Source organism: Ambystoma mexicanum, chromosome 11 (genome assembly GCF_040938575.1).
Source record: "Ambystoma mexicanum isolate Mex_15411 chromosome 11, UKY_AmexF1_1, whole genome shotgun sequence".
NCBI lineage: Eukaryota > Metazoa > Chordata > Amphibia > Caudata > Ambystomatidae > Ambystoma > Ambystoma mexicanum.
In genome coordinates this window covers 1,240,795,779-1,240,821,442 of record NC_090934.1, presented here as the reverse complement: position 1 = coordinate 1,240,821,442, position 25,664 = coordinate 1,240,795,779, and the positions used below count along the sequence as shown (strand labels likewise).

Sequence of the window (25,664 nt, the reverse complement as noted above, 5' to 3'; positions counted from 1 at the left end):
CCACGCTGTTGGTGAGCTACAATTGCCACAAGTGGGATGAGAACGCATAACAAATACTCGGTCACAGGGCCCCTAGAAACACAACTTGCACACACCATAGTTGAGGGGAAATTGATAGCAAGCTGCATCCTTAAAAATAACCTTGACACAGCAGACCATGTGGGAGAATCGTGGCAAAAGACACACTGATTAAACGCCACACATGGCTCCATCAATCTGGTTTCACGCTGGAGACCCAGGCTACCCTCTTAAACATGCCTATTGAGCCCAACACTTTATTTGGCAAAGCAGTTGAGGATGCACTTAAAAGCTCAATGGAGGAATATGATACCCTCAAATCCTTGGGACAGCTCACTAACAAACCCTTTCGGCAGAGAGGAAGCTCAAACTCATGCCGATTTAGAGGACAGAACTCCCAGTGGTCCTCTAACTACAACCAGGGTGGGCAAAGTTCATCCTCGGGTTCTTCACAAAGGCAGTCCTAACAGGGTTTTCAAAGAGGCCAAAGAAGGTCTAGAAGCAGGTGCAGATCCTGCTCCTCAAGAGGGGGCTCAACACTCCCGAAAGCAATGACCTCTCGCTGCAGGTTCTCCTCCCATGCCACTCCACAAGGTCGCATTTCACACTTCTCCCATGCATGGGAGAGGATAATGTCAGTACTTTCCGCTGGGACTGTTGGGGGAGGTCGGGGGAATGGGGAAGAGTATTGCATAGAGCTGATTTAAACACCTGCCAATTGTCCGCCAAGACAAAAAAAGACTTCACAGGTAGAACGCATCCTGTTGGAAGAGGTGAAAGCACTGCCACTAAAGGACACCATAGAAATCGTCCTGGCAAACCAGATAAACAAGGGTATTTATTCAATATACTTGTGCCGAAAAAACACCTAACTATGTGTTCTGTCCTAGACCTGCTCCCTGTAAACACCTATGTCAAGCCAGACATTCCGCATGACGATACAGCAAGTAATCCCTCTGCTGAAATGGGGACTACATGGCAACCTTATATTTTAAAGATGCATACTTTCATATTTCAATGCTTCCAGTGCACAGAAGATTCTTGCGCTTCAAAATGGCGAACCAACACTACCAATTCAAGTTGCTACCCTTCAGCAAAGCCTCTGCTCCAAAGGTATTCACCATGGTACTAGCGGTAGTGGCAGCGCATCTACCCAGAGAATCAATCCCAGTGTACCCTTATCTGGACTTGTTGATAACACTGGAATTCCTCCAAAATTTGCAAGCAAAATACCCAAAGAACAATTAATCTCCTGTTCAAATTGGGATTCTCAATCAACGAGAAATGCTTGGGATAATGGCATCATAGATTTACCTGGTTCCTCATGAACGGCTGCGAATGCGCCCAATGCAGAGTCGTTAGCGAAACAGTGTCTCGGGCAAGCAGTCAGTGGGATGATCTAGTAGTTTCGCTAACCCTAGTTCAAGCGCTACACTGGTGGACAAAGGAAAATCTGTTGAAGGGGCAGACCTTTTCACAACCCTATAGTGCAATCGATTGTCACAACAGACTCATCTCATACCGGGGTGCACCACCCAGCGTATGGCCTGTGGTCTGATTTATTTTTTATTAGGCACTTGTAAAATTAGAAAAACGGTTTCAAAACGCCCACAGGGCAAACAGGGAATAGATAGGAGAGGTAGACAATGAATTACAGCAACGATAAATAATTGCATTAATAGTACAAACAAATATTGAGAATCGAGTGAAGGGGAGACAAACCTACTATGCCTTGTGAGTGTTCAGAACGTGCAAGTGCAGAGGGGGTGGGGTATATGCACTTTGATCCTCGTGGAGAAGTGCTCAGGAGAACATAAGTGCACCCATCAGTGAGTGGGTGAGCAAGTAAATGCCGTAGTAGGCAAGACAACGGCTGATATGAGATGTGGGGGGGTGGGGTCAAGGCCCAAGGACACTAAAGAGCCCTGCACATCAGTCACACTGCTGTGGGATTACAAGGGAAGAAAGGAGGAGGGGGAAAGAGGTCTTGAGGTTTTTCAGAACTTAAGGAGGTCTTGCTCAAGATGCAGAGAGAGGGAGACTGATCCACAGGAGGGAGCAGCCGAGGAAAGTGATCGCCCACCAGCGCTGTTTGGCAAAACACTTAGCACGCAGGGAATTGTTGCTGGAGGAACAGAGGAGCCTAGAAGGAGAGTATTTGGTCAGGAAGCGTTGAAGATGGTGGTCCCTGGCCCCCAGATAGCCTTGTGTATGATACAGAGGAGTTTGAATTTAATCTGTGCTGAGACTGGGAGCCAGTGAAGGCATTGTAGGGCAGGAGAGATGCAGTCCCTGGGTTTGAGCCCAAGGATAAGTCTCGCTGACTTATTCTGAGTAGGCTGGAGGGGTCACAGAGTGGAGGAAGAAAGATTGAGGAGGCTATTGCAGTAGTCTAACCTGGAGAGAACCAGAGAACTGGTAACATTGAGTCTCTGGGGGAAGGTGAGGAGGGTAGAGTCCCTTTGAGAAGGAAGAGCTGAAAGTACGTCGTCTTGACAATGACCGGACTATGAGGGATGAAGGAAAGGGAGGAGTCGAAGATGACTCAGATTACTAGCTACAGTGGAGGGGGTAGGGGACAGCCCAAAATCACAAACCTGTTGGAGCTACTAGCAGTGCTCAAAACCCTGCAAGCTTTCCAAGTGCACCTGTCTGGCCAGACAGTACAAGTCCTCACGGACAACACCACTGCCCTATTTTACATAAACCAGCAGGGGGGCACACTCTCCCCAAGTCGGCCCAGGTTAGCACAACAAATTTGGAAAGTGGGCACTCAAGCGAGGAATGTTCCTAACGTTGCAACATGTTCCGGGGAACTCAATTCTCTGGCAGACTCATTAAGCAGAGATCCTCTACCCGAAGAGCACGAGTGGAAGCTCGACAAACATCTTAAATGATATCTTCTCCCTATGGGGTAAGCCCCCTTTAGACTTGTTCACCACAAGAAAAGCCAAAAAAGCCAAAAAAGCAATGTCCAGACTTCGAACCCAGGTTTCCCCAACAAGGGTCCAAGGAGAACGCCCTGTGGATGAACTGGTCAGGGAAATTTGCCTACTCTTCCCCCCACACCGCTACTGAGCCGGCTAGTGAACAAGATGCACCAAGAAAAACTGACGCTAATCCTAGTTGCTCCTATATGGCCGCGACAACATTGAGTTCCACATCTGCGCAAACTGGCGATAGTGTGATCCAGTCAAACTCCTGTGCCACTACAACATGCTCTCACAGCACGGGGAGGACAACGCTCCACCCTTAGTCTATGTATTTAGCAGCTTGGCTCCTGAAGTCATAGAATTTGGCCATTTAATACTACCTCAAAGGTGTATGTAAATCCTCAAGAAGGCACAACAGCCATGTTTATAAAAACATGTTTTCTCAACTCGCACAGTACATTTGGTCGGCAGTGGTGTCTCAGAAGACAAATCCACATAAAAATGCTTGTTCAAGGAGAACAGCTAGTTCAGGAACACAAATGGGTATTGCACACTTGGATGTTTGCACAGTGGGGGCAATCTTTTTGCAACTGCAAAAAAAATGTCAAATCTTTGAATACAGGCACCCACATCCGGAGGTCTCTTGTATGAGTTTGTCAGGAATATTTTTTCATATAATAATAATGATTTAGCATTTACATAGCGCTACAAACCCTCAAGCATCTGAGCGCTGCTCATTACCCACGGTGTGTTGTGCTCATTTATCGACCTCGGAAGGATGAAAGGCCGAGTTTGCTATCTGACCGGCATATGCTTTTCTTTCTGAGACCAATATTGTGAAACGGTACACAGATTGCACCAGGAACATGCAACAATGCTACTCATAAAGCCAATGTTGGCAAGATAGGCAGGGTCCTCATTATGCTAAACCTGTTACTTTGCCTACCATGTAAACTGTCGACTGCATGCAACCTGCTGACATAATGAAATGGACAGATCAAACACCCATCACTTCACACGTCATTTAATTCAGCCATCTAAATCTATCAACACATAGTATGGAAATCCTTAGACACAACAACCTAACACCAGACAACGCCATTTCAACAAATGGAAAAGGTTTGCCATATGGTGTCTAAAAATAACAGTAAGGTAGGTAAGATTTTCATAAATCTGAGCCATCCTCCTGACCTGTCAACCCCACAACATTTTGCTTGGACTTGGTGATTATTCTCCTTGTCCCTAGCTGAGTGTGAATCGTTTTCCCCCCTCACCTAGTCTTTTACTATTTTTTTAATTTTTTTTTATGGGTGACCTTTTTGTGTCTCCATAGTGTGTATGGATTTATAGTTCCCTATAACTTAGGCTGGGTTGTCCCTTTCGGCTTCCCTTTGTAATTTCTATTATCCCTTAGGTGAACTGCTGGGATACTCCTACGTCCCGTTCCTCCATACTGTATGTGTTTGCCTTGCTAGGGACGGGAGATGGAACCTTTATCCCCAGAAAAAAAATAATCTTACCATTTTCAATTTAGATGCACGTGGATGCGTAGCCCTGGGAGCATGTACTCCACCGACTCCACCCACCAGCGCCACTCCCCAGTCCCCTTTTCCGCTCCTGGGTTAGACCTCGGCGTAGCAAATCCACTTTCTCTTCCCCGTAGAAGTCTTTGTTGGCCTTAGTTTGTCTTCATTAAGCCATTAAGCTACTGTCCCCTGGTGCCACGCTCCTCCCAGACTCAGGTTGACTTCGGCGGGCTTCAGCAGGTGTCCAGCCTGCGAGGGGCTCTTCCCAACGTCCGACACCCACGCTCTCTGCCTCCGCTGCCTTGGCCCCAACCACGGCTGGGAGGGCTGTACTGCTTGCAATGCGCTTTCATCTTGCGCTCTGAAGAACAGGTTAGCTCGGTGGAGGGAGCTCCTCGGCATATCACCTCCAGAGGACTTGAAGGAATTTGTCAAGCGCCAGGCCCAAGGAAGGGGCTCTGTTTTCATCCGCACCCCGCAAGGGCAACTCCTTTCCCAGGAAGTGCACGAGTGAGAGGAATCTTTCAGGTTCTTATGCTGGTAACGAGGCTGCTGCAGCTACCGGCCATCAGGCCGAGGGTGTCGCAAGACACTACCGGTGAGGGCAGTGAGGGACCGCAAGGTTTCGTTATCGGGTTTACGCCTGAGCGGCTATACCCTAGTACTGGACAAATGTTGAGGGGGCGCTTGTACGCAGCACTACCGGCGACACAGCGAAGGGCCTCGTCCTGAGGTGCAGGGTAGGCCTCAACCTCCACCACCAAGAGTCTTGGAAGAGGCCAGTCCCAGCACAGCAAGCGTCAAAGCTCAGGCATGTGGCATGCAGCCTGACAAGATGGCGGCTCGTTCGACACCATCCCCCTTTGGAACAGGTAGGTGAACCAGTTTCCAGATTGGACTGGTCTTCACCTAGCATGTGGCCCACAGCATACCCTTCTTTGCAGGGCAGGTACACCCCGCAGACGGTAAGGCAGAGTGTCCAGACCTCAGCACCCTCAAGTCCCCGCAACCGTACCCATGCCTCTGGCCTCATGAGGTGTCCACAGATTGGTGTCATCCTTAAGGATGTGATCAAGGTCCTGCTCCTTCCAGTTCTGCTGCTAGCACCCACAGCCACTTCGCCCTTGGTCCCAGCACTCCTGGCTGCTATGCAGCCCCCGCCAGTTCCCACTACGCAGCACCACAACAGCCGCTGCAACAACCACTGGCTCCGGTCAGTACGCCACAAGCACCCAGCAATCCTCCTGCGGCTCCGGATCAACAGAACACCTTGGTTGACACGGATAAAGAGGACCCAGTTACGCCGTCGGCCAAGGCCTTCCACAAACCGCTTGCTAGCCTGGCTGAATATTTGGGCCTTCCAAAGCTGTATTCTCCTTTCCTTAAAGACAAGGTGGTGCTTGGAACACATCCAGCATTTCTACCTAAGGTGGTCTTGTCTTCATCTTAATGAAGAGTCCTACTTTTTTTTTTTCGCGGACTCTATGGACCTGCCGCAGAGGGTACTGCACTATCTAGATGTTAAGCGAGCCCTAAAATTCTACCTCGACAGAACTAAAAACTTCACAAATCAGAGGCTCCATTTGTCACCTTCGGTGGGTCAAAACCTGGCTATCAGGCTTCCAAGGCCTCCATAGCAAGATGGATGGATGGATGGTTACAGCCATCAAGGAGGCATACGAGAGGCAGTATAAACCTCTTCCAGCTGATATGCATACTCGCGCTATTGGAGCCAAGGCCACGATAGTTGCCTTTCAGAGGCATGTCTCTTGGCAGGTCCTCAGCAATGCGGCTACATGGGCTACGCCTTCTGCAAACACTACTGCTTGGATGACAGCTCCAGGTTCAATACATCATTTGCTCAGGTAGTCTTGAACTTATTTTCCTAGGAAGGTCCCCTCTCCTCCCTGGGGCTACATTCAGTTGTAATCGCCCATACAGTATGGAGGAAAGGGGGCGGGGACATAGGAGTAATTAGAAGTTACTCACCGTAGTGACTAACGTACACCTAGTCCATAGTCCTCTTTCCTCCAGAAGTCCCACCATTCTCCGCCTTAATAAATCTAGTGCCATTAGGCAATGGTAATATCAATGAGTCAAGGGGAATGAGTGGTGGTGCCAGTGGGCAGAGTCAGGGGAGCGTATGCTCCTGCGGCCACACCCACGCGCATATGTAATTTTAAAGGGGAAGAGTTTTTTTTTTTCCTGGTGAAAAAGGTTCTGTCTCCCATCCCTAGCGAGGGACTCCCATACAGTATGGAGGAAAAGGGAGAATGGACTAGGAGTGCGCGAAAGCTTACCCTAACACCTTTCTCAATCACCTTGTAACATTTGTTACAATTGCAAGTTTACTTGAATGGCTGTTGGCAGTAAAACTGAGAGTTCCGGAAAGGGTTTATCCCTGATCCCAAGTAAGCAAGGGAAAGTGAAATCAGCTGAACTAGCTGCTACTCTAAAAAAAAAAGGGGAGGCTATATTGGCAATTGAACCACAGCTTTTTGAAACCCTTGAACAAAGAGGGAATGCAGTGTCTAGTATTCTGAGTAAAGCTCTGGAGAAATAGGACAGAGTTAATCAAAGAAAGAACAAGGGAATCTGGTCTGGAGCCAAGGTCTTTGGAGGAAATGAGAAGAGGTGATTTTGAGACCAGAAATAGGAATAAGACTGTCAAATCTTGCAAAGACTATGGTCCACCAAATAGGTCGAGATCAGATGTTAGGAGGGCTGTGGGAAGTGAGAATCCCTGGTTGAAAAATAAAATGGAAATGCGTAGTCCCGAAGGTCTGCCTGGAAAGGATGGGGAGTGATTCCAAGATGTGCCTGTTAAATAGAGGAAATGTCATGCGGTTGCTTAACACCATAACTCCAAATCTCAAATTTGTGAATGAGGATATTAAGATTGTGGAGTTTGTGGAAGAAAAAGACGGATTGGATTATTCGTCACCTTTCCTCTCGAGGGGAAAAAAGATGAACTGTTGGCCCTTGGAGATATATTTTTATCCTTACGGATTTGAATAAACAGATTTTCACACTCAATTGAAAATTAATTGGAATATGGCAACCTCAATAAAGGCCTTGAGCGGGGAAAATCCAGTACAGAGATCCGAAAAGAAGTGGGAAAGTGGCAAGGAAGAATTGAAGACAGTCCAAAGTTGGTGAACCTATCCGGAATAGGAAAGATCTGCATTTGCAGAAGTTTACTGTGGCGAATCATGGAGGGCGGATCGATGAAAGTTCCCATCTCGATAACACTTCTACTTAGTCATGACTAGTGGATCATTGGGTCGTATCTCTGGATGTTAGACTGCGGAGGCGAACAAGATGAACCGATTGAGGATTGGGTGTTGGAATACTAGAGGTTTTCGAAGCTTACTTGCAGAGGGGTTGACTGGTATAGATGTCTTTGATATCCTCCAGTTTCAAGAAACGTGGCTAAGGGAACCTCCCCATTGTGATGGGTATGTGGTGCTCCTAAACCTGGCTCTTAAGGGGTTACTGGGCTGTCCTTTTTCTGATTTATTAATAATAATAATAATAATGATGATGATGAATGACTTGGGATCACTGTATATAATTGTTACTGTTCTGTTTGATAACATTACATTTTCTCACAATTAATTTTGCTACATGTGCAAGTGCATATAAGAGGACTTTTTTTTGTTTTATTACAGCCCATTGTATTCACTATGCAGCTCTTGTTTGTGGGTTCCTTACTGGACATTACTATGATCTACATGCTTAGGGATGCACTCCACTAGTGATAAAAAACAAAAGGGTTCCCCCCCAAATTTGTCAAAAAAAATCTCGCTTTTGAGTATAATTGAGATGGGTAGAACCCCTGTGTAGTAGCGACATCTTTTTCTGCTGTTCATTAGTTAGTATTGCCTGAGTCTGCTACTAGTCACCACAGGCAAACCAACTTATTTTGAGAATGACTTGGCATGGTCAGTGACTGCCACTAAATGCCCAAACCCCTATGTCCTGACAATCTATTTAAAGAATGTGGAGTATCTTGTGGAATTTTCATGGATATTGTTTATTGGCGAGTCAACATGGGGAATGATTTTGATTTTATAAAGTCTATAACCAATTTGATTGATGCTGACGTCTGAGGTGCATGGGATTAAGATTGTATTATGTGGTGACCTGAATATCAAACTGCTGGACCAAATGGGGAAAGTGTGTGATGAGAACGAATCGAAGGAAAGAGAAGGAATGGATGTTAAACATGAAGGCGAGAGAGATGCATTTGGTGAATGGTCAAACGGAGGGTGGTATCCCTGGCCACCGACATGGAGGAATGGAACCCTGACCTCTTGTATTGACTATTGTTTTATATCAAAAAACCTTAAGCAGATATTTGAGAATGTTATGATCAATAAGTCATGGTCACTGAGGGTCTGCGGACTAATCACAAGTTTCAGGAAGTGGGGAGTGAAAGGTAAGATTGATAAGATGGAAGTGGTTGACTTGGGGAGCTGTGGGATTCGCCTTAGATTGAAAGAGCAAGAGGTTAAGAAGATCAACAGGGACTTTAAAAACCAGTTACTGTCTGATCCCATGAATACTGATTATAGGGGTCTCCTTAACGAGTTTTGCAGGCCTGGCTCCCAGAAAGGATGCTCTTCCATGGTCTTTTAAGCATGCTTGTGACTGTGAACTAGTCAGCAAGGGAAGACTTGTGTGTAAAGCAGTGAAGCAGATAAGGGGGGGACCCCGAACCCAGGAAAAAGGAAATGAGGTTAACTCGCCAGTCCTATAAAAACTGGTGTAGAACTACGAAGTACTCACGCCTACAACAAGAAGCTGAGTGCATGCTGCAAGCAGTATGCAAGAAAGATTCTAGATCTACATGGGAGTTAATAAATAACGTGGGTGTCTTTTGCCAGGAGAAACCCCTGGCTATGATGGCGGAGAGTGATTGAATTAAACACCATCAGTCCCTGTTCTCTGACCCTGGTGCAGGCGCTACTATTATTAAGGAACGGTGTAGGGGTAGATGGAACCTCGCTCTTGACGATCACGATGTAGGTTTCATGATTGGAAAGCTGAGTGCTTCCTGTGTGGCGGGTCTCAATGGGATTTCGAATCATGAATTAAAATGGAACAAAGATCATTGGGCTAATGTCGTGACCACGATGTTTAAAAAAATCATGATTAAGATGTCCATTCCAGAGTCATGGAAAGAGGCCCTAATTGTGCCTATCTTCAAAAAGGGCGATAGGGCGGATCCTAAAAACTACCGTCCTATTGTCCTTTTGGATGCGATTGGCAAGCTCTTTGCAACTCTTATTTGGCGGGATTTGAAAAAATGGGCCGAAGCAAGTGGGATACTAGACAATAGACGGACAGGATTTGTGAGGAGAGTGGGAACATCCTTACATCTTGCTGCTGAACCTTCTAAAGGAAAAGAGCTTTGAGAAGGGATCAACCCTGTTCTTGGCCTTTATGGACCTTGAACAGGCATTCGATAGTGTTATCAGAAGTCATCTGTGGGCCAAATTGCGGAAGTGGGGATGTCCGCTTGATCTGGTAGAAGCAATAGAAGTGCTCTATACTGATACTTCAGTCCGAATTAGGCTGTCATCTAGGGGTTCACTATTCAGTACAATTTTCACTCATCACGGTTTGAAACAGTGGTGCGCTCTCGCACCACTCCTTTTCTGCCTCTATATAGCTGATTTGGGATTGTCCCGAGTGGATATTCGGGCCTTTCCACCAACAATCAATGGAGCCCAGATTTCTTGGATCCTGGTTTTCCTTGCTTGTCATCCAATAGGACTCCAATGACGTCTGCAAGCCTTTGAGCGATATCTCAAAGGTAATGGTATGAGAATCAAAGCAGCAACATCTAAGGTGCTCCTGATGAAAGCTAGTTTGATTAAGAAAGAAAAATGTATTTGGAGGGTGAAGGGCATATCCCTAGAGATAGAGGATTCAATTGTGTAGTTGGGAGTGTCTATTACAGAAATAGGGTGCTCCACCGGAGGTTGGGTAAATTTAAATTTCTACCTATTTTGACCTTCTACAAGCAGAAGGTGGCGCAGATACTCGCCTATGGCGCTGAGGTGGTGCTTCGCCTCTCATGTGATTGCTGGGAGAAACTGGAGGGTCATTTTTGGCGCAAGATCTTAAAACTGCCAAATTACCTTCCGATGTGTATGATTAGGCATGAACTAAGGCTCAGTCTTTGGAATCCATGGTGTCCTGGAAGACCACCTCTTTATATGGAAAGTGTGCTCAGGAAAGTGTGGTGACGCATTTTAAGATCTTGGCATTAGATAGCAGGGTGGTAGAAGGCCAATTGGAACATTGGCAGATTAAGGTGGAAGCTTTTTTCAGGGATAAGAATGTCTCTGTGGAATTGTTGCTGTCCAATCCAATGAGTGAGTAAAATTGTTGTCTAGCGACTGGATTTCTACCATGGATCAATGTGATAGTTTAAAGTCTAGAGAAATGATGACCACAGAGTGGGAGGGTCAACGAGTTACCCAAATTTATGATCAAATTCCCCTCCCCAAAATATCGTGTTTTACTCCTTGGATATCGTCTGAACATCCTCCATAAAAGAGAGGTTCTGTTTAGGAGGAAGATGGTGGGTGTTGATGATGCAACCTGTTAGTGTTGTATGATGATCCAGCATTCAGAAATCCCAGAGCACTTAGTAATGAATTGTGGAGCTCTGAGGGAGACAAGCGCTCTTTCTTGAGGATTTTCTACAGAAGGGAATCAACTCTTACAGGTGAGGAATGGTGGAAGTGGATGTTAATGGGTGATCAGTCCAGGGTGGCTATTGCGGTGATGAAAATGCTTAACGCTGTGCTAACAAAGTGGGAGGGACCACCTATGACTGAGGGTGATGACTAACTGAACTCAGTTGATCGACTCTGATTTAACTACCTAATGTTTGGTCTGATTTATTAAGCGGGAATTTAGGGGATTAGTGTGTTGCTGTTGGGTTGTAAATGCTCTCTGGAAATGTAATGTTAAAGGTTTATTTTAAGTTGATTGATTTTACATATTTATCTTCTGACCAATAAAGCATTTATTTAAAAAAAATTAATGACTTTTAGTCATTATTACTCGCAAGCTATCAAATTAGCTGCGGTAATACACAGGATCACCATTCTGCTAGAATGGTGTGTGCTTTTTTGCCATTTCTCGTTTGCTTGTTATTTCTTAGGTGGTCTTCTGTCGACCTAGTCCAGAATGATCCTGGTTGACGTTTTGTTTTCGTCAGTAATTCTTTGTATTCTCTGCCAAGGCTCCATAATGTCTGAAGGCAGGAATTGAGGGAGTCCAAAACTCTGCAGCTCATTGTAATTCACCTTGCCTGAAAGGAACCACTTCACATTGGGGGGGGCTGGCTGTCCCGATTGGAAAGCCAGCCGCCCCTTTCTGTTAACTGCAGGGAGAGTTTGCAGACGTTATGCTGTAGTTCCTGTCTAAGTTTCTCCTGGAAGCTGCTGACCAGTCAACGACTAAATCCGAAGAGGAAGATGAAGAAAAGAAAGCTGTAGCGAATTCCAGCGACCGGAGAGCCTGCTGTGTAACCGGAGCCTACTTTTAATCCTTCTTTCCAACTGACCTGGGGTTCCCAAAAAACGACAACTCTTACCAAGAGGCTGGTGAGACCAACTAGTCTCAAGAAGACTGCATTCTGAGCCATCCCATTGCGAGCTGCAACCCTGCTCGGCTGCAAAACACCAATACGCGGACCTCGAGCCAGTGTGCGATGCATGGGCTTCCGAAGTCTTGATTCCTGCTGCAACTTTGGACTCCTGCTCAGCCTCCAGAAACCAAATTCGAATCCTAATGTCCCCTCATCAGAGTGCAGGACCAGATGAATGAAGAGAATCCTACCAGCGATATTTGTTCATCAGGAGCTGATGGAAGCCTTGAAGAATTATTTTTTGGAAGTCTCCTGGCGACTGCTGCTGCCTGTTTCCCTTCAGTGTCCATTTCGGCAGTCCCAGACCAAGAATCCAAGGACTAGGTCCTCTGCTGCATTATCTGGGGATGAATCCGCAAATCAGATATTTCGCTCTCTGGTTGTTACGACTATAAAACGTGCAGGTGTTCTCCTATTTGCAACCACATCTCACCCTTTATAAGACTGCAAGAAACTCTATGACTTAGGCAAAATCACTTCTGCTGCCTTCAGTACCTGCATCGCTAACAATACCACTCTCCTTGCTAGCTTCATTGATGTCTAATGGGGTCTGGTACAAGAGGGTCTACAAAATGTACCTGAACCAACAAGATCGCAATTACTTGCAGTGGTGCAGGAAGGACTTCAAGTCGCACATCTTAATCACTCGTGAAAATGCAGAAACAGCGGGTAGGTTGTTGGCCGAGGGCACTCTTAAAACGACATGCGCCATGGCACTTGTAAAAACACATTTTACACAACGTCTTTGCAGAATGGGGTCATCCAGACATTGCTTTTTTGCAACACTGGAGAACGCACAATGCCCACACTATGCCTCCAGTTATCCCCAAAGACTGTCCAAGGGGAATGGTCTCTGGATCACATGGTCGGAAATGTTCCTACACTTCCCCCAGCTCCTCTCCTCAACAGGATAGTTCACAAGATGCACCAGAAACAAATTCCACTAATCCTGATAGCACCAATGTGGGTTCGTCAGCTGTGGTTCTCACATCTCATGGGAATGTCAGCTTCTCCTCCTGTGAAGCTGCCTTGCTCATACAACATGCTGTCCCAAGACCAGGGGACAACACTGCACCCATGACCTCAAACTCTCAACTTGGCAGCATGTCTGTAGAGGTCCTAGAGTTTGGGCATCTCCAGCTGCCTCAATGCTGGCACGGAAAACCTAATACTAGGCACTGTTATGCCAGTACTCGTAGCATCAACCCAATTGGCTGTTGACTCAGTCCTTTATCTGACTCCTCTTACTCTCTGGACTAGTTCTTAATTCACTAAAGGTCCACCCTGCTGTCCTTTCTGCTTACACCATTTCTTAGCAATGTTTTCTGGTGAATGTCCCTGTAATTAAGGCTTTCATGGACTGGGTAAAAATACTTCATCCTCCTATTTCTAATCCAACCTCCGGGTGGGACTTGAATGTTGTCCTTAACTTATGGGCCCTCCTTTTGAGCAATACACAGGGCCAAGTCTTAAGGCTTTCGCCTATAGGACTGCTTTTCTGGTGGCTATTAACTCTTAGGAAGAGCACAACCCATTTGTTACGATTCATAAGGGCAAACTGGTTTTTGCACACACCCATGCTGAGCCCCAAGTTCATTTCCTGGTTTCATGTAAACCAGTCCATTGAACTTCCAGCTTTCTTTCAGCATCCCACTAACTCGGCTGAACGCAGCCACTATACACTAGATGTTCGGAGAGCAGTGATGTGTTACCTTAAACCACTTCGAAAGACCGATGCATTCTTCATCTGTTGCCGCTTGTTAGGGAGACTTGATATGCTTCATCTCCTCTCCTAGTGAGGCCCCCAGCAATTTTTGCTGGACTTCTGGACCTTTTTTCTTTAAATCCTAAATGAGTGGAGCCTTTTTCAACTCGCTCTTTTAGGCTCTGTCTTTTGGAACACACATTTTTACTCTACCGATATTATGGAGTCTCCATAGAGCTCTTAAAGTCCTGTGTTTTACTACTGCAGCAGACCGCTCCTTATGGGCAGTGTTGCTGGGGACCCAGAGGGTCCCCCTTTAACATTATTTTCTAATATACCCAAGTAACTACAATTCTCAGAGATAGAGATACTTGGCATCTCTCTCAAAAACACGATAGTCTGAGATATTGGCTCACCACCTTCAGTGAAGTGCCAAAGGGATACCTAGTAACCCCCTTCTCTCTACTTCTGTGACTTTTTAGTCACATACACAATCACCTAGTTATGGCTGGTGGCAGTGGACGTGTCCTCCCAACTATTTTTTATTTTTTGGTACTGCAGGCTATGTCCATAGCCTCGGTGGTGCACAATAAGGGCACCCAAGTACCAACTTGGCACCCTCCTTTTTTCGTCATTACAAGCGTATTTGTTCTTTGGCAGCCCTTCTACCGTTCTAGGCTACAGTGTCTGGGCAGGCAGGAAGTAGGGGAGGTGTCCCTGTTGCCCCCCCCCGACCCCCCCACCCAACAACTTGTCCATTTTGTCTGCCAGTGTGCCTGAATAGGGTCAGGTCCCACAAGGGGATCCGTCCAAATATTTGCTGAACCCGCAAGGACACTCCAGAGATTAGATCCAACTCGCCCAGACCCCTGTCATCAGAGCGTGGGGTGCTGCAGAAAAGTGCCAAAACCGCAGAGTGAACCAAGAAGTTGCTGAAAGACATGCTACAGGTTCTCCCTCAAGACTGCTGCTAAGAGATCCTGTCCATTGTCCTGCCTTCAGTCATCAGACCAAGGACTTCGGAGGTCGAGTCCAGAGCTGCAACATCGCGGAGCATCCAGCACAAACATTTTCTTCCAACGTAAGGTACTGTGGAGGAAAAGGTAATGCTTACCTGATTCCAAGAAGTTAATCCAGAGTGTTGGAGTGTGCATAGAGGTGTTCAGGGCAACCCCCACTTACCTCGGACCCAATCCACTGCTTGTGTCCCTTCCTCAAGTCTGTTTTAAGGTTTCCCTTGTTTTGCTGCTTCAATAGCACGCGACTGGAAGAAATCTGCTGGAACACTTCATAATTTGTTGCCTGTCAAGACTTCAAGCCCTGGTTTAAATATAATACTTACTTTTATATAACTTGCCAACAGCTCACATCTTCCTCTTAAGATTAGTCTGACTGCTCTGCCACTCTACCAAGGTCCTGAGTTGGTACATAACGATACTAAGAATTGGGGATCTACAAACCACTGGAATAGCTTATTAAAGTCTTACTGCTAGTAGGACTTTAGGAAAACAAGTCTGCAGTCTATAGATGGATTGTTAAATACATCCAAATGTTACTCTCTAGTTAAAGATCTAGCCTTTATGCATAGAGCACATTCTACTCTAGGTACAGGAGCTACCACAGCTTTCATTGCAAACGTTCCTCTGAGTTATGTTCAGACTGTCACTCAACATTACTGCTTAGATACACAATCTAAGACTGATTTGCTGGAAGGTCTTCAACCGCTACTGGAAGGGCGCCTGCCGTCGGTTGTGTGCAGTGGCCCTTTCTGGAATTCACCTTCCCCTGTTTGGCGACCTGTCCTGAAGAGGTCTACACCGGTGCCTTTTGCATTTCCGCCTCGCCAAGTGTTGCATTCTGCTCCTGACGAGAAGAATCCTTGCACCCACAGTTCGTGGGCACCTCACTGGAACCAACAGTGAGAACTTGCCCCTAGTCATCTGGAAAAGTTGGGCTTGGTTGATGAGGAATGGCAATGCATTGGTGTCTGTTGGGGAGAATTCTCAGAAATGTGCTAATTCCTCTACCTTAGAGACCCCCAGCAACTTTGCTGGATTTTCAGGACTTGCATTTTTAACCTGGAGATGGAGACCACTCATGTATTTTTAATGTGATTTGAACTATGTGGTTTCTTTTGGTTGTGGAGTCTGACAAACTCCACAGGCGCCATCTTTTACATTGTCACACAGATCCTTCAGTGCAGTGGCACAGGGAAGTCTTTCAGATTTTCTGCGCGCCAAACCAGGTTTGGTCCCTTTGTTAGTTTTGCCTTTGGCGGAATTCACAAGTGAAGGCCGCCTCTGGCTCTAGGGTGTCTGGCAGAGGCAGGAAGCAATGGAGGTACCTGAGACTCCCTGTGCTTGGTCTCCTAGGAGACCAGAATGCACTCTTAGGTGATTGGCTGGCTGGCTGGCTGGCTGGCAAGGACAGCCACCCTTCTGGGTGACTGACAGCTAGGCTGTAATGAATGGGAGAAACCTGCATAAAAGGCAAGGCTTTTTTGGCTTGGAAGGCAGTCAACCACTGGACAAAGGAATCCGAGGAAGAGCTTGGAAGAGACGCCTGCTGCAACTCCTGGACCATTGGTTTGCCGGGTGAAGCCCTGCTGCTTTGTTGAAGCTCCGAATTCGCCTCAACTAGAGAAGCCCTACAAAGACGACTTCTCCCCTTGAGTTGGTGGGACCAATCCACTCCAATGTAAGCCACCTGGACATCCTCTCAAAGCTGGTTGTAATTCCACTGCAGTTGCTGCTGGTACCCAAGAGCCAGGGAGAGGAACACCAGTTTGTATGCGTTGCTTTTAAGTTGGGCAAGAGCTCCAGGAAGATAATCTGGACTCCCAGGAAGCAGGACTGACCGAGCCTGAGCCACCTCAAGAGTGCTGGACCCCAGATGCAAGGAAAGTCCATCTCGACAGCCAAGAGTCTGTGGTGTTTTGCGATTTGCATAGAGGTGAGGAGCTGAAACCACGAAGTGCCACTGAATAGAAGTTGGTCCTTTTCTGTCGCCGACCATCCCATTGCAGTGCAGGAGTCCTCAGACGTCCCCCCTCTTGTCCCCATGACTGCGGCCCAGGAACACAGGTTCTGCAGAGCTGCACAGGAACAGAAGCCAGCTGAAACAGTTACTCTTCTAACCAAAGGTACTGTAAAGCCCAAGAACGTACATCTTGTTGTGTAACATCACTTGTTCTCAATTGTGGCTTGTCTTGGTTGCTTTTGTAGAGTTGCTAATGGCTTCTTTACCTCACAAGCCTAGTCAACTTTTGGCCCTGCTTTGATTTCTTCTTTTCTACAAAGACTTCTAAAACATTGTGCAAGACTTTTTATATACCCACAAGTATTGCTTCATTTCACTTAGACTTTTGTCCAATTGACGTTTTGGCCTGGCTCCCTGAATAACTTGTTCCCTCTGTGTTGTTCTGTCTTCTTCCCAGGAAGGGATAAACCTACTTTGCATTGGGAGGTTAAAGTACTTACCTGCGTCAGAATAGTTGTGTGATCTCTTGTTTTGTTTGAATAACCTATTTGACCTACTCATAAGTATTACTCTAAATGCAATGGTGATACATTCATGTCCATAGTGTCCTAGCTATTTAAGTCACCTGAGGGTGTAGAAAGCATCTGTGTGCCATGCCAAATGGGTATTTACTGATTTAGAGAATCTGAGAGTGTATTTGTGTGTTACTATTATATTGCCCCTTCTGAAGAAGGCTTACTCAAACTGACTGTTAAATAAATTAATAATGGTGTAAGCAAGAAACCTTGTGTGTAAGAGTTTATTTGAATACTTGTCACTGTGAATCTCTAACTCCCCAACAGCTCACATTGACCCCTCTTGAGATGAGCCGGACTGCTCAACACGCTACCAACCTGTGTAGTACAGACTTATACCAAAGGTTTGGTTCCTATTGCCAGGAGGGTCAGGGTTGTTGTAGTGCCCCCAAAGGGTACTGCATACAATCTTGCTTAAAAAGGGCCCTCTACATAGTTATTTATCTCGGGTCGAACAGGAGGATGAGATTACCTAATTTGTATTGTGATTGATCTCCCCCTGTTCTCCTTTGAATAAACTTTGGTTATTCCATTCCATCACTTTTTGATAATCCCATCCTAAAGTAGTTGTACCTGAAAGATACGAACATCATTTTGCTTACCAGCAACTTGAATGTTTCGCTGGAACATTTCACCAACACAACCTTTACTGCATCAGACCCCTTTCCTGAGAAGAAACCTTGACTTTTGTGCCCATGGCCCCACTCCTCATAAGTATTGGACTTCTAAAGTTGGGTTATATTTCTTGTGACTTGGTTCCATTCTACCGCACCACCATGCATTTAATAACGTATTCAACAAAACGAAGGTAAGTAATTGAATGCATTTCTAAGAACCTAAAGGTGACTATGTATACATGTTTATAATTGTGTTGTGTAATGTCACCTGCTTAGTTCATTTCCTTATATTTTTTGGGCCTAGAATTAATAGCGTTTTTTTTTACTTAAGTCTAAATTGAATTGTGTGCTTCACTGTGTGGACTCATCTTGGATCCACGACCCCACTCCCATGTAGTGTTACAGGAATGCACCCTGGCGGTGCACTTCTTAAATTTAAAGAACGTAAACTCCAGTACCCTGCACCAACCACTGGATGACAGTCTGTGCATTGCATAGCATGCAATTCTGATCAGATAGAAGGCACAGACAATCCTGCGGAAAGTGTCCTAGCCCTTAAATGCTCTTCTGCTACAGACTATGTTAAGTATACTTGGGTGTTTTTGTGTTGACAAACTGTACATTAGGGCCCTTCTGCTCCCCTGAGGAGAGTGGTCTGTCTGCTTACATTGCCATGGTAAGAGGCCAGTCAAACTGTGTATACTCTACCTTACACTATAGGTTGATTTCTAAGCCCTTCTGCAGAATAAATCCCAAATGAAGAGTAATGGAAAAACATATAGCGCAAGATGGTGGTTTAAGTTCTGGCGCAGAGAAGTACAATGCAAGTCTCTATGGGCCTGTCATTGGACCCTCTAGGAATCTTACGTTTCCTTCCACAGAATTAAGTGATTGAGGTGCAGAGCAGTGGGTGCTGTTTATATATGGGAAGTGCACCCTACTATATGTTAGGATATTGGAAGTTAATGTGTTCAGTGACTAAATAGAGGAATGATGCCGAAGGCAGACTTCTTTTATAAGGCTACAGAACTCTTCAGTGACTTGCAGTTTCCATTTTACGTACAAGATCTGGTATTGTAGTCCTCATAAACCTTGGCCATACGCTGTCCTTTTTAATGCCAGTTTTCTTGCTCAATATATTGTAAGAGATGTTCGTTACTGGCGCACATCAATGTAGAATATCTTTGGCTAAAACAAATGCAATTTAGCCTGTGTTTGATTTTAGCAGTACCATGCAGATTATTGTTCTGAAGTGTTAAACTAAATCATGGCACTAAATAAACACGCTTAATTATCATTCAATGGCTTTAAAGTAAAAAAAAAAGCAAATTTACAAGAATTTTTTTAAAGATTATGCATAAGTGAAGATAACGGATTACAGGAGCAATGATTATTACGGGTCTGTATTGATGTCACAAGGAGCTTGTACTAAGGACAAAGATTTTCAGGCTTTTATGTTGGTATTGCTCTATGCAATGTATTTTAAGGGGGCTGTGACTACTGCTTTGTTAAAATAAAACGGGGATTGGTTTATTCCCCATTGTAATTGAACTATGGTAATTTTGGGATCAGAACCTCTCCAATATGTATTATGTTTAATCTTAATAGTTATTGTAGTCTTCAAAGTCTAAATGGAAATAATTTTTCAGCTAATTACTAAATCTGTTCCTGTCTGTTAACTTTATATTCTCCACACCAGCTTTACTCAAATGAATACCCATCAACAACACACAGCACACCCATCAGACCGAAGCATTGAACCAAGACTCATACTGGCTACTCTTTAATGGTCCTATTATGAAATCTTGCTGATTAATGTAATACTTTGCCATAGGTTTATTTTCTTACCTCCTTTTGGTTTTCGGTTTTAAGATTAAATCATATCTTGCATTCCACAAAATGATGCACAAGGCCCAATAATGTCAATTAAGAAGGATAAGTTATTTAAGTTAGCATATAACTCTTCAGCTTTGTATTTTATGATGCATGTCTACTTTTTTTTAGTTTTCTTTATTTCATTACAGCTTTAACTGCGGAGAAAACTGGCATGACCCTGTGAAATGCAAGGTGAGCATGAATCACGTCTGCCATGAGATGTCACTAGCCCTTGTGTGTGGTGGGAAGGGCAGTGGTGAATTGTGAGGTGGAATCAGATTAACATTGCTGATTTGGGAGTTGATAATTCAAAATTTGGGGAAGTCCATAATGTACACCTGGAGAGCCCTCTGCTCTTTGTCATGGCTTTTTTGGCATTGTCTGCATGGTGATGTTGCCTTGTCTTGTATATTTATGAAATGTTTTAAGTAGTCTATCTTTCAGCATGGCAGAGTTGTGCATGGAATTGATCTTCAGCTGGATGTCTTACTTGCAACGAACCTGCTGCCAGCAAGGATCAAGTTTAATGAAACACCTTGATTTGTGAATCTGTGAACCACTGGTCTGGTAGCCATGTGTACAGCTCATCCATAATCAAATTTCCCCACCTGTGATCATTTTTCTTTTTAAGAATGTTACACAAAACCTGTTTCTTCCCTGCCGTCAGACTTCATATCTAATGTATTCCATGCACCCAGATAATGCAATCTCCTAAGTGCCCAAAATGCTGGTGGCATGTAGTGCTAGTCAACAATTAAAGATGTGCATCTAAAAGAGAAGTCTTAAAAGCCCTACCCATCAATGGGCTATGGATTACTGTTTTCGAAACTTTCCCTTTGGTTATTTGAACTCCCAAACCCTTTGCTATTGTGTTTGAACCTGTCCTGGCCTGTTTACAAGGGAAGTGAAGCCTTCAACTTCAATCCCCTGGCCTTCTGCTCACTTTGTTATGAATAATCCCAAATGAATCATGGCACTAAATAAACATACAAACTCTTAATTATCATTCAATGGCTTTAACCCTTTAAATGCCAGCGACGAGCCGGCTCGTCGGTAAAAACCGCTCCAGGTTGCCACCGACAAGCCAGCTCGTCGGTGGCACTTAAGGGGTTAATGAGGGGGGAAATGCTGGCGGGTTTGGGCGGTGAATACCGCGATTTTTAAAAAAACCCATTGGCACTGGGGGGGAACCTCAATGGCACTTAAGAGGTTAAAGTAAAAAAAAGCAAATTTACAAGAAATAATTTGTAAAGATTGTGCATAAATGAAGATAACGGATTACAGGAGCAATGATTATGACGGGTCTGTATTGATGTCACAAGGAGCTTGTACTAAGGCTTTGATGTTGGTATTGCTCTATGCAATGTATTTTAAGGGGGTGTGACTACTGCTTTGTTAAAATTAAAACGGGGATTGGTTTATTCCCCATAAAGGGGAGTGGAGGGGGGAACTGTCCCCCCCTTTGTTTCCTTCTTAAACTTTTAAAATTGCAAAGAGCATCTTACAATGCAGTGCAATGGGAATACTTTTGTATCGCCCCAGTCTTTTAAATTTTTGATTTGTTTTCTTTTATATGTGCCTAAATGCAAACTGCTGGCAGCAAATGTTTGTACCATTTTTGTTTTATTTCTAGTATGCACATTAACGTTTATCGCGTGTTTGTTACTAAATGAGGCTAGTGCCCTAAAATGCTCATGCCGCAAGATGTTCGCTCGTTCTTTGGGCATACGGTTGTTTGACCACCTTCCTGCCATAGTCATGAAATTTGCTGCTTTCGTAGGCTAGTATTGTGTTTGGAGGGGGGTGGGGGGGCTGGGGGAAAGGAGTGAAACCAACAGTGGTCCTTGATTGAACCACTGTTGACTGTTTGAATGGTGCTGATCCTTGCCATTGGTTCGGGTTGGACTTGCTTCCAGCCAGAAGTTCAGATAAGACTGACTTCTGCAGCCATTTCTAGAGATCCATGTTGGAGCCAAGCATCCTGTGTAGAATAGCAGCCAATAGAAGATCCTTGTTTGGACCAACCAGTCAACATTTTCTCGAGGATCCAGCCGTCCTGAGCCTTCGGAAGTGTCCCTCTACCATTTAGTGGACTCACCAGCTCTCCAGTGGGCTAGCTCGCTAGAACCGTCGCTATTCTGTGTTTGCAGCCAGAACTTAGTTGGTTGCCAGCTTGTGGTGCAAGTCGCCTTTCTGACGAATTTCATCCTCCAGTTTCATGGGAACCTTCTGTTCAAGGGTTTCGAGCACGACTGGAACGATGCCTGCCATAGCAGGTGTCCATTGGCAGTCTCCGGAAAGCTGCCAAGTGCCCTGCATAGGTCTGCATCAGTGTTTTCTGCATTTATCCATCGTGAAGGGTTTCACTCAACTCACTGACCCGACCGGGAGAATCCTTGCACCCACAGCTCCTGGGCACCTCTGACTGGCAGTTCACCTTATAATAAACCTTAAATAAACAGGAGGCATGCTTTCATTTAACTGGTTTTTAATCGTCGTATCTAAAGCAGTTGTACCTGAAGGATGGAAACACATATTTTTACTTACCAGTAACTTTGTTGAATGATTTCTTTGGAACACTTTCACCAACACAAGAATTTTACCTACATCGGACTTTCTACAGAGAAACATTGTGACATTTGGGCACAAGGCCCCATTCTTCATAGGGATTGGACTTCGGATGCAAGGGCATATTTTCTCTTTTAAACCACTGTTATTTAGTCGGCAGACATATTGTGCAGTACATAGCTCGATAGCATACGGTAGCTAACATGAGTTATCGGATTCAAGTGCTGAATTTCATACATTTCATTACACAATACAAAGAGTTGCATAAGAACTGCAATTTGAAAGTTACTGCCCAATGGCAATACAAATTAGGTAATCTCATCCTCCTGTTCCGTCCGAGATAAATAACGAAGTAGAGAGCTCCTGTTCGGCAAGATTTGGTGCAGTACCCTTTGGGTGCAATACAACAACCTTGACCACCTGGCAATAGGAACCCAACCTTTGCTAGAAGTCTGTACTACACAGGTTGGTAGTGTGGCTGAGCATCCAGGCTTATCTCAAGAGGGGTAAATATGAAGAGTAGGGTGTTTACACAGTTTCACAGTGACAAGTATCCAAATAGACTCTTAAACACAAGGTTTCTTGATTAAGCAATTATTAATTTAAGTCAGTTTGGATAAGCCTTCTTCAGAAGGGGCAATATAATAGTAACACACAAATACACTCCAAAATACACACTTAGTTTCTCTTAAACAGCAAGTAGCCATTTGGGATGGAACACACATTTCCTACACCCTCAGGTGACTTAAATGGCTAGGACACTGTTGACATTAATATATCACTCGTACATTTAGAGCAATACTGAGATGAGTTAGATTTCAGAATAAAACCAGAGATCCCACAAATATTCTGATGCAGGTAAGTACTTTTGAACCCCCAATGCAAAGTAAGATAACCCTTTCCTGGAAGGAAGGTACCAACACACAATCTGGAGAGAAGTCATTCAGGGAGCCAGGCCAGCGAATGTCAATTGGGCAAAAGTCTAGGTGAGCTGAAGCACTTCTTGTACGTAAGTCTTGCACAATGTTTTAGAAGTCTTAGTAGAAAAAGTAGACGCAAAGTAGGGTCACAAGCTGGGAGGCTTGTGAGAGGTAGAAGATGCAAGCAACTTCTACAGAAGTAACCAAGACCAGTCCCAACTGAGAAAGTAAGTCTACAGGACAAGAGGTAAGTTCTCTTAGACTGTACAGGACATTTGGTTAGAAGAAATGGTTCCAGCTGGCTTCTGTTCCTGTGTGGCTCTGTAGATCCTGTTCCTGGGCTTCAGTTGTGGGGACAAGAGGGAGGGCTTCTGGGCAGTCCTATATCACAACGGTCAGCGGCAGAAAAGGACCAACTTCTATTCAGCTGTCCTTCACTATTTCAGCTCCTTGCATCTCAGCAAATAGCACCACCGCAGATTCTCAGATAACACTCTGGACTCTCCTCGCATCTGGGGTCCAGAACTCTGTTCAGGTGGCTCAGGCTTGTTTAGTCCTGTTTACTGGAGTCCAGAGGATCTTCCACAAGCTCGGGTCCAACTTAAAAGTGATGCACTCAGTTTGGTGTTCCTCTCCCTGGCACTTCAGTTCCTGCAGCAGTGGATGTTTATTTTATTTATAGCGCGCCAGACCTGGAGGTATCCAGGCGCGTGTTCCACGTAGTTACAAGATGCATTGACAGCAAAAGGATGACAATATACATGGTTATATACAGGTGTTTGTACACAGAGGTGTATACACAGTATACATTGAAAGTTAAAAGCATGTTAGTATACGTTCAGTTGCAGGTTAACAGGTGGGTCAGGCGTGAGTAGTCCTAGTGTTGGTCAATTATAGGTCATTACAGCCATCGTACAGAAGTATAGCCAGCTCCGAGAGGATGTCCAAACAAGTACACTTTGGAGTTGATTGGTCCCACCAACTCAAGGGGAGAAGTCCTCCTTGCAGGGCTTCTCTAGTCAAGGTGAATTAGGAGCTTCAGCAGGGCTTCACCGGGCAAACCAGCGGTCCAGGAGTTGCAGCAGGCGTCTCTTCCAAGTTCTTCGGATTCCTTAGTCCAGGGGTTTGACTCTGCCTTCCAAGCCAAAAAGCCTCGCCTTTTATGCAGGTTTCTCTTCATTTCAGCCTAGCTGTCAATCACAATCACACAGCAGGGTGCCTGACCTTGCCGGACAGCCAGCCGGCCAATCACCTTTGGGTGCATTCCTGTAACTAAGGGGTTTAAGCACAGGGAGTGAATCCCTCCAAAGACCAAACGAACAAAGGGACCAAACCTGGTTTTTTGTGCAAAGTAAATCTCAAGAAGGACCTTTCTAAGGGGAAATGGTGAAAAAAGACCGGAGCCATTTTGAAAAAATGGGCACCCATAGGTACACGTACCTGCGAAATCAGCCCGTGTTAAAAACACGATGGTAGTAAAAAGTAAACCACTGCCACCAGGCGTTAATTGTAGGAAGGGTAACATAAATGTTACATGAGAAACTAGACTAAAGTAATACTAAGTAACCCCTCCAGCACCCTTCAGTAAGATAGTTTGTGCAGGGTCTAGAAATTTACAAATTGGAGCTAAAGTAAATTTCACTTTACTGCTCTTGGAAACAGTAGTTTATCCAAGAGAAGGTATTTAAACCTTTGGGCAACCTAACACTTCCCTGTGCCACTGCACTGAAGGTGCTGTGTGTCACAATGCAAAGATGATGCATGTGGAGTTTGTCAGACTACAAAACCAAAAAGAAACTGTTAGATAACAGAAAATTACAGAGTGGAAAAACGTCTCTCTCCAGGTTGAAAATGTAATAGTCCTAGAGTCCAGCAAAACTGCTGCGGGTCTCTAAAGTAGAGAGGAATTAGCACATTTCTGACAGTTCTCCCGAAGAGCTCCATATGTCCTTAGGCCTACAGGCCACCACTACCGTGGAGTATATCGTTTCTTTAAGCTATTCAGAGCTAGTTTTGATTTCCAGTACCTCCAGTATGCATTTTTCGCAACGGCACAGGCAATATTGAAAAATCTATGCAGATACTGATACCTTACCAATATCCCCAAGCAGGTATTAAAGAGGGGGATCGCACAAGGGGATATCCATAATCTCATTTAGTAGCTCTGCCACATCATGCAGAATTGTATAATTGGGGCAATCCCAGAATATTTCGAACAAGGCTGCCCTAGCCCTCCCACATTTTCACGTGCATCACTCATGTCCGGGGATAACTTA

At 45.0% G+C, this 25,664-nt stretch overlaps 1 protein-coding gene across 4 annotated transcripts in view; it reads left to right on the top strand.

Annotated features, from left to right (window-relative positions):
- Positions 1-25,664, top strand: part of ARIH1 (ariadne RBR E3 ubiquitin protein ligase 1) — a 1,069,856-nt gene that overhangs the window by 495,978 nt on the left and 548,214 nt on the right. For all 4 annotated transcript variants that reach the window (XM_069624621.1, XM_069624619.1, XM_069624620.1 and 1 more), the window contains exon 8: positions 20,050-20,092. In XM_069624621.1, the coding sequence (XP_069480722.1) occupies positions 20,050-20,092 (43 nt within the window). The remainder of the gene's footprint in view (positions 1-20,049; positions 20,093-25,664) is intronic.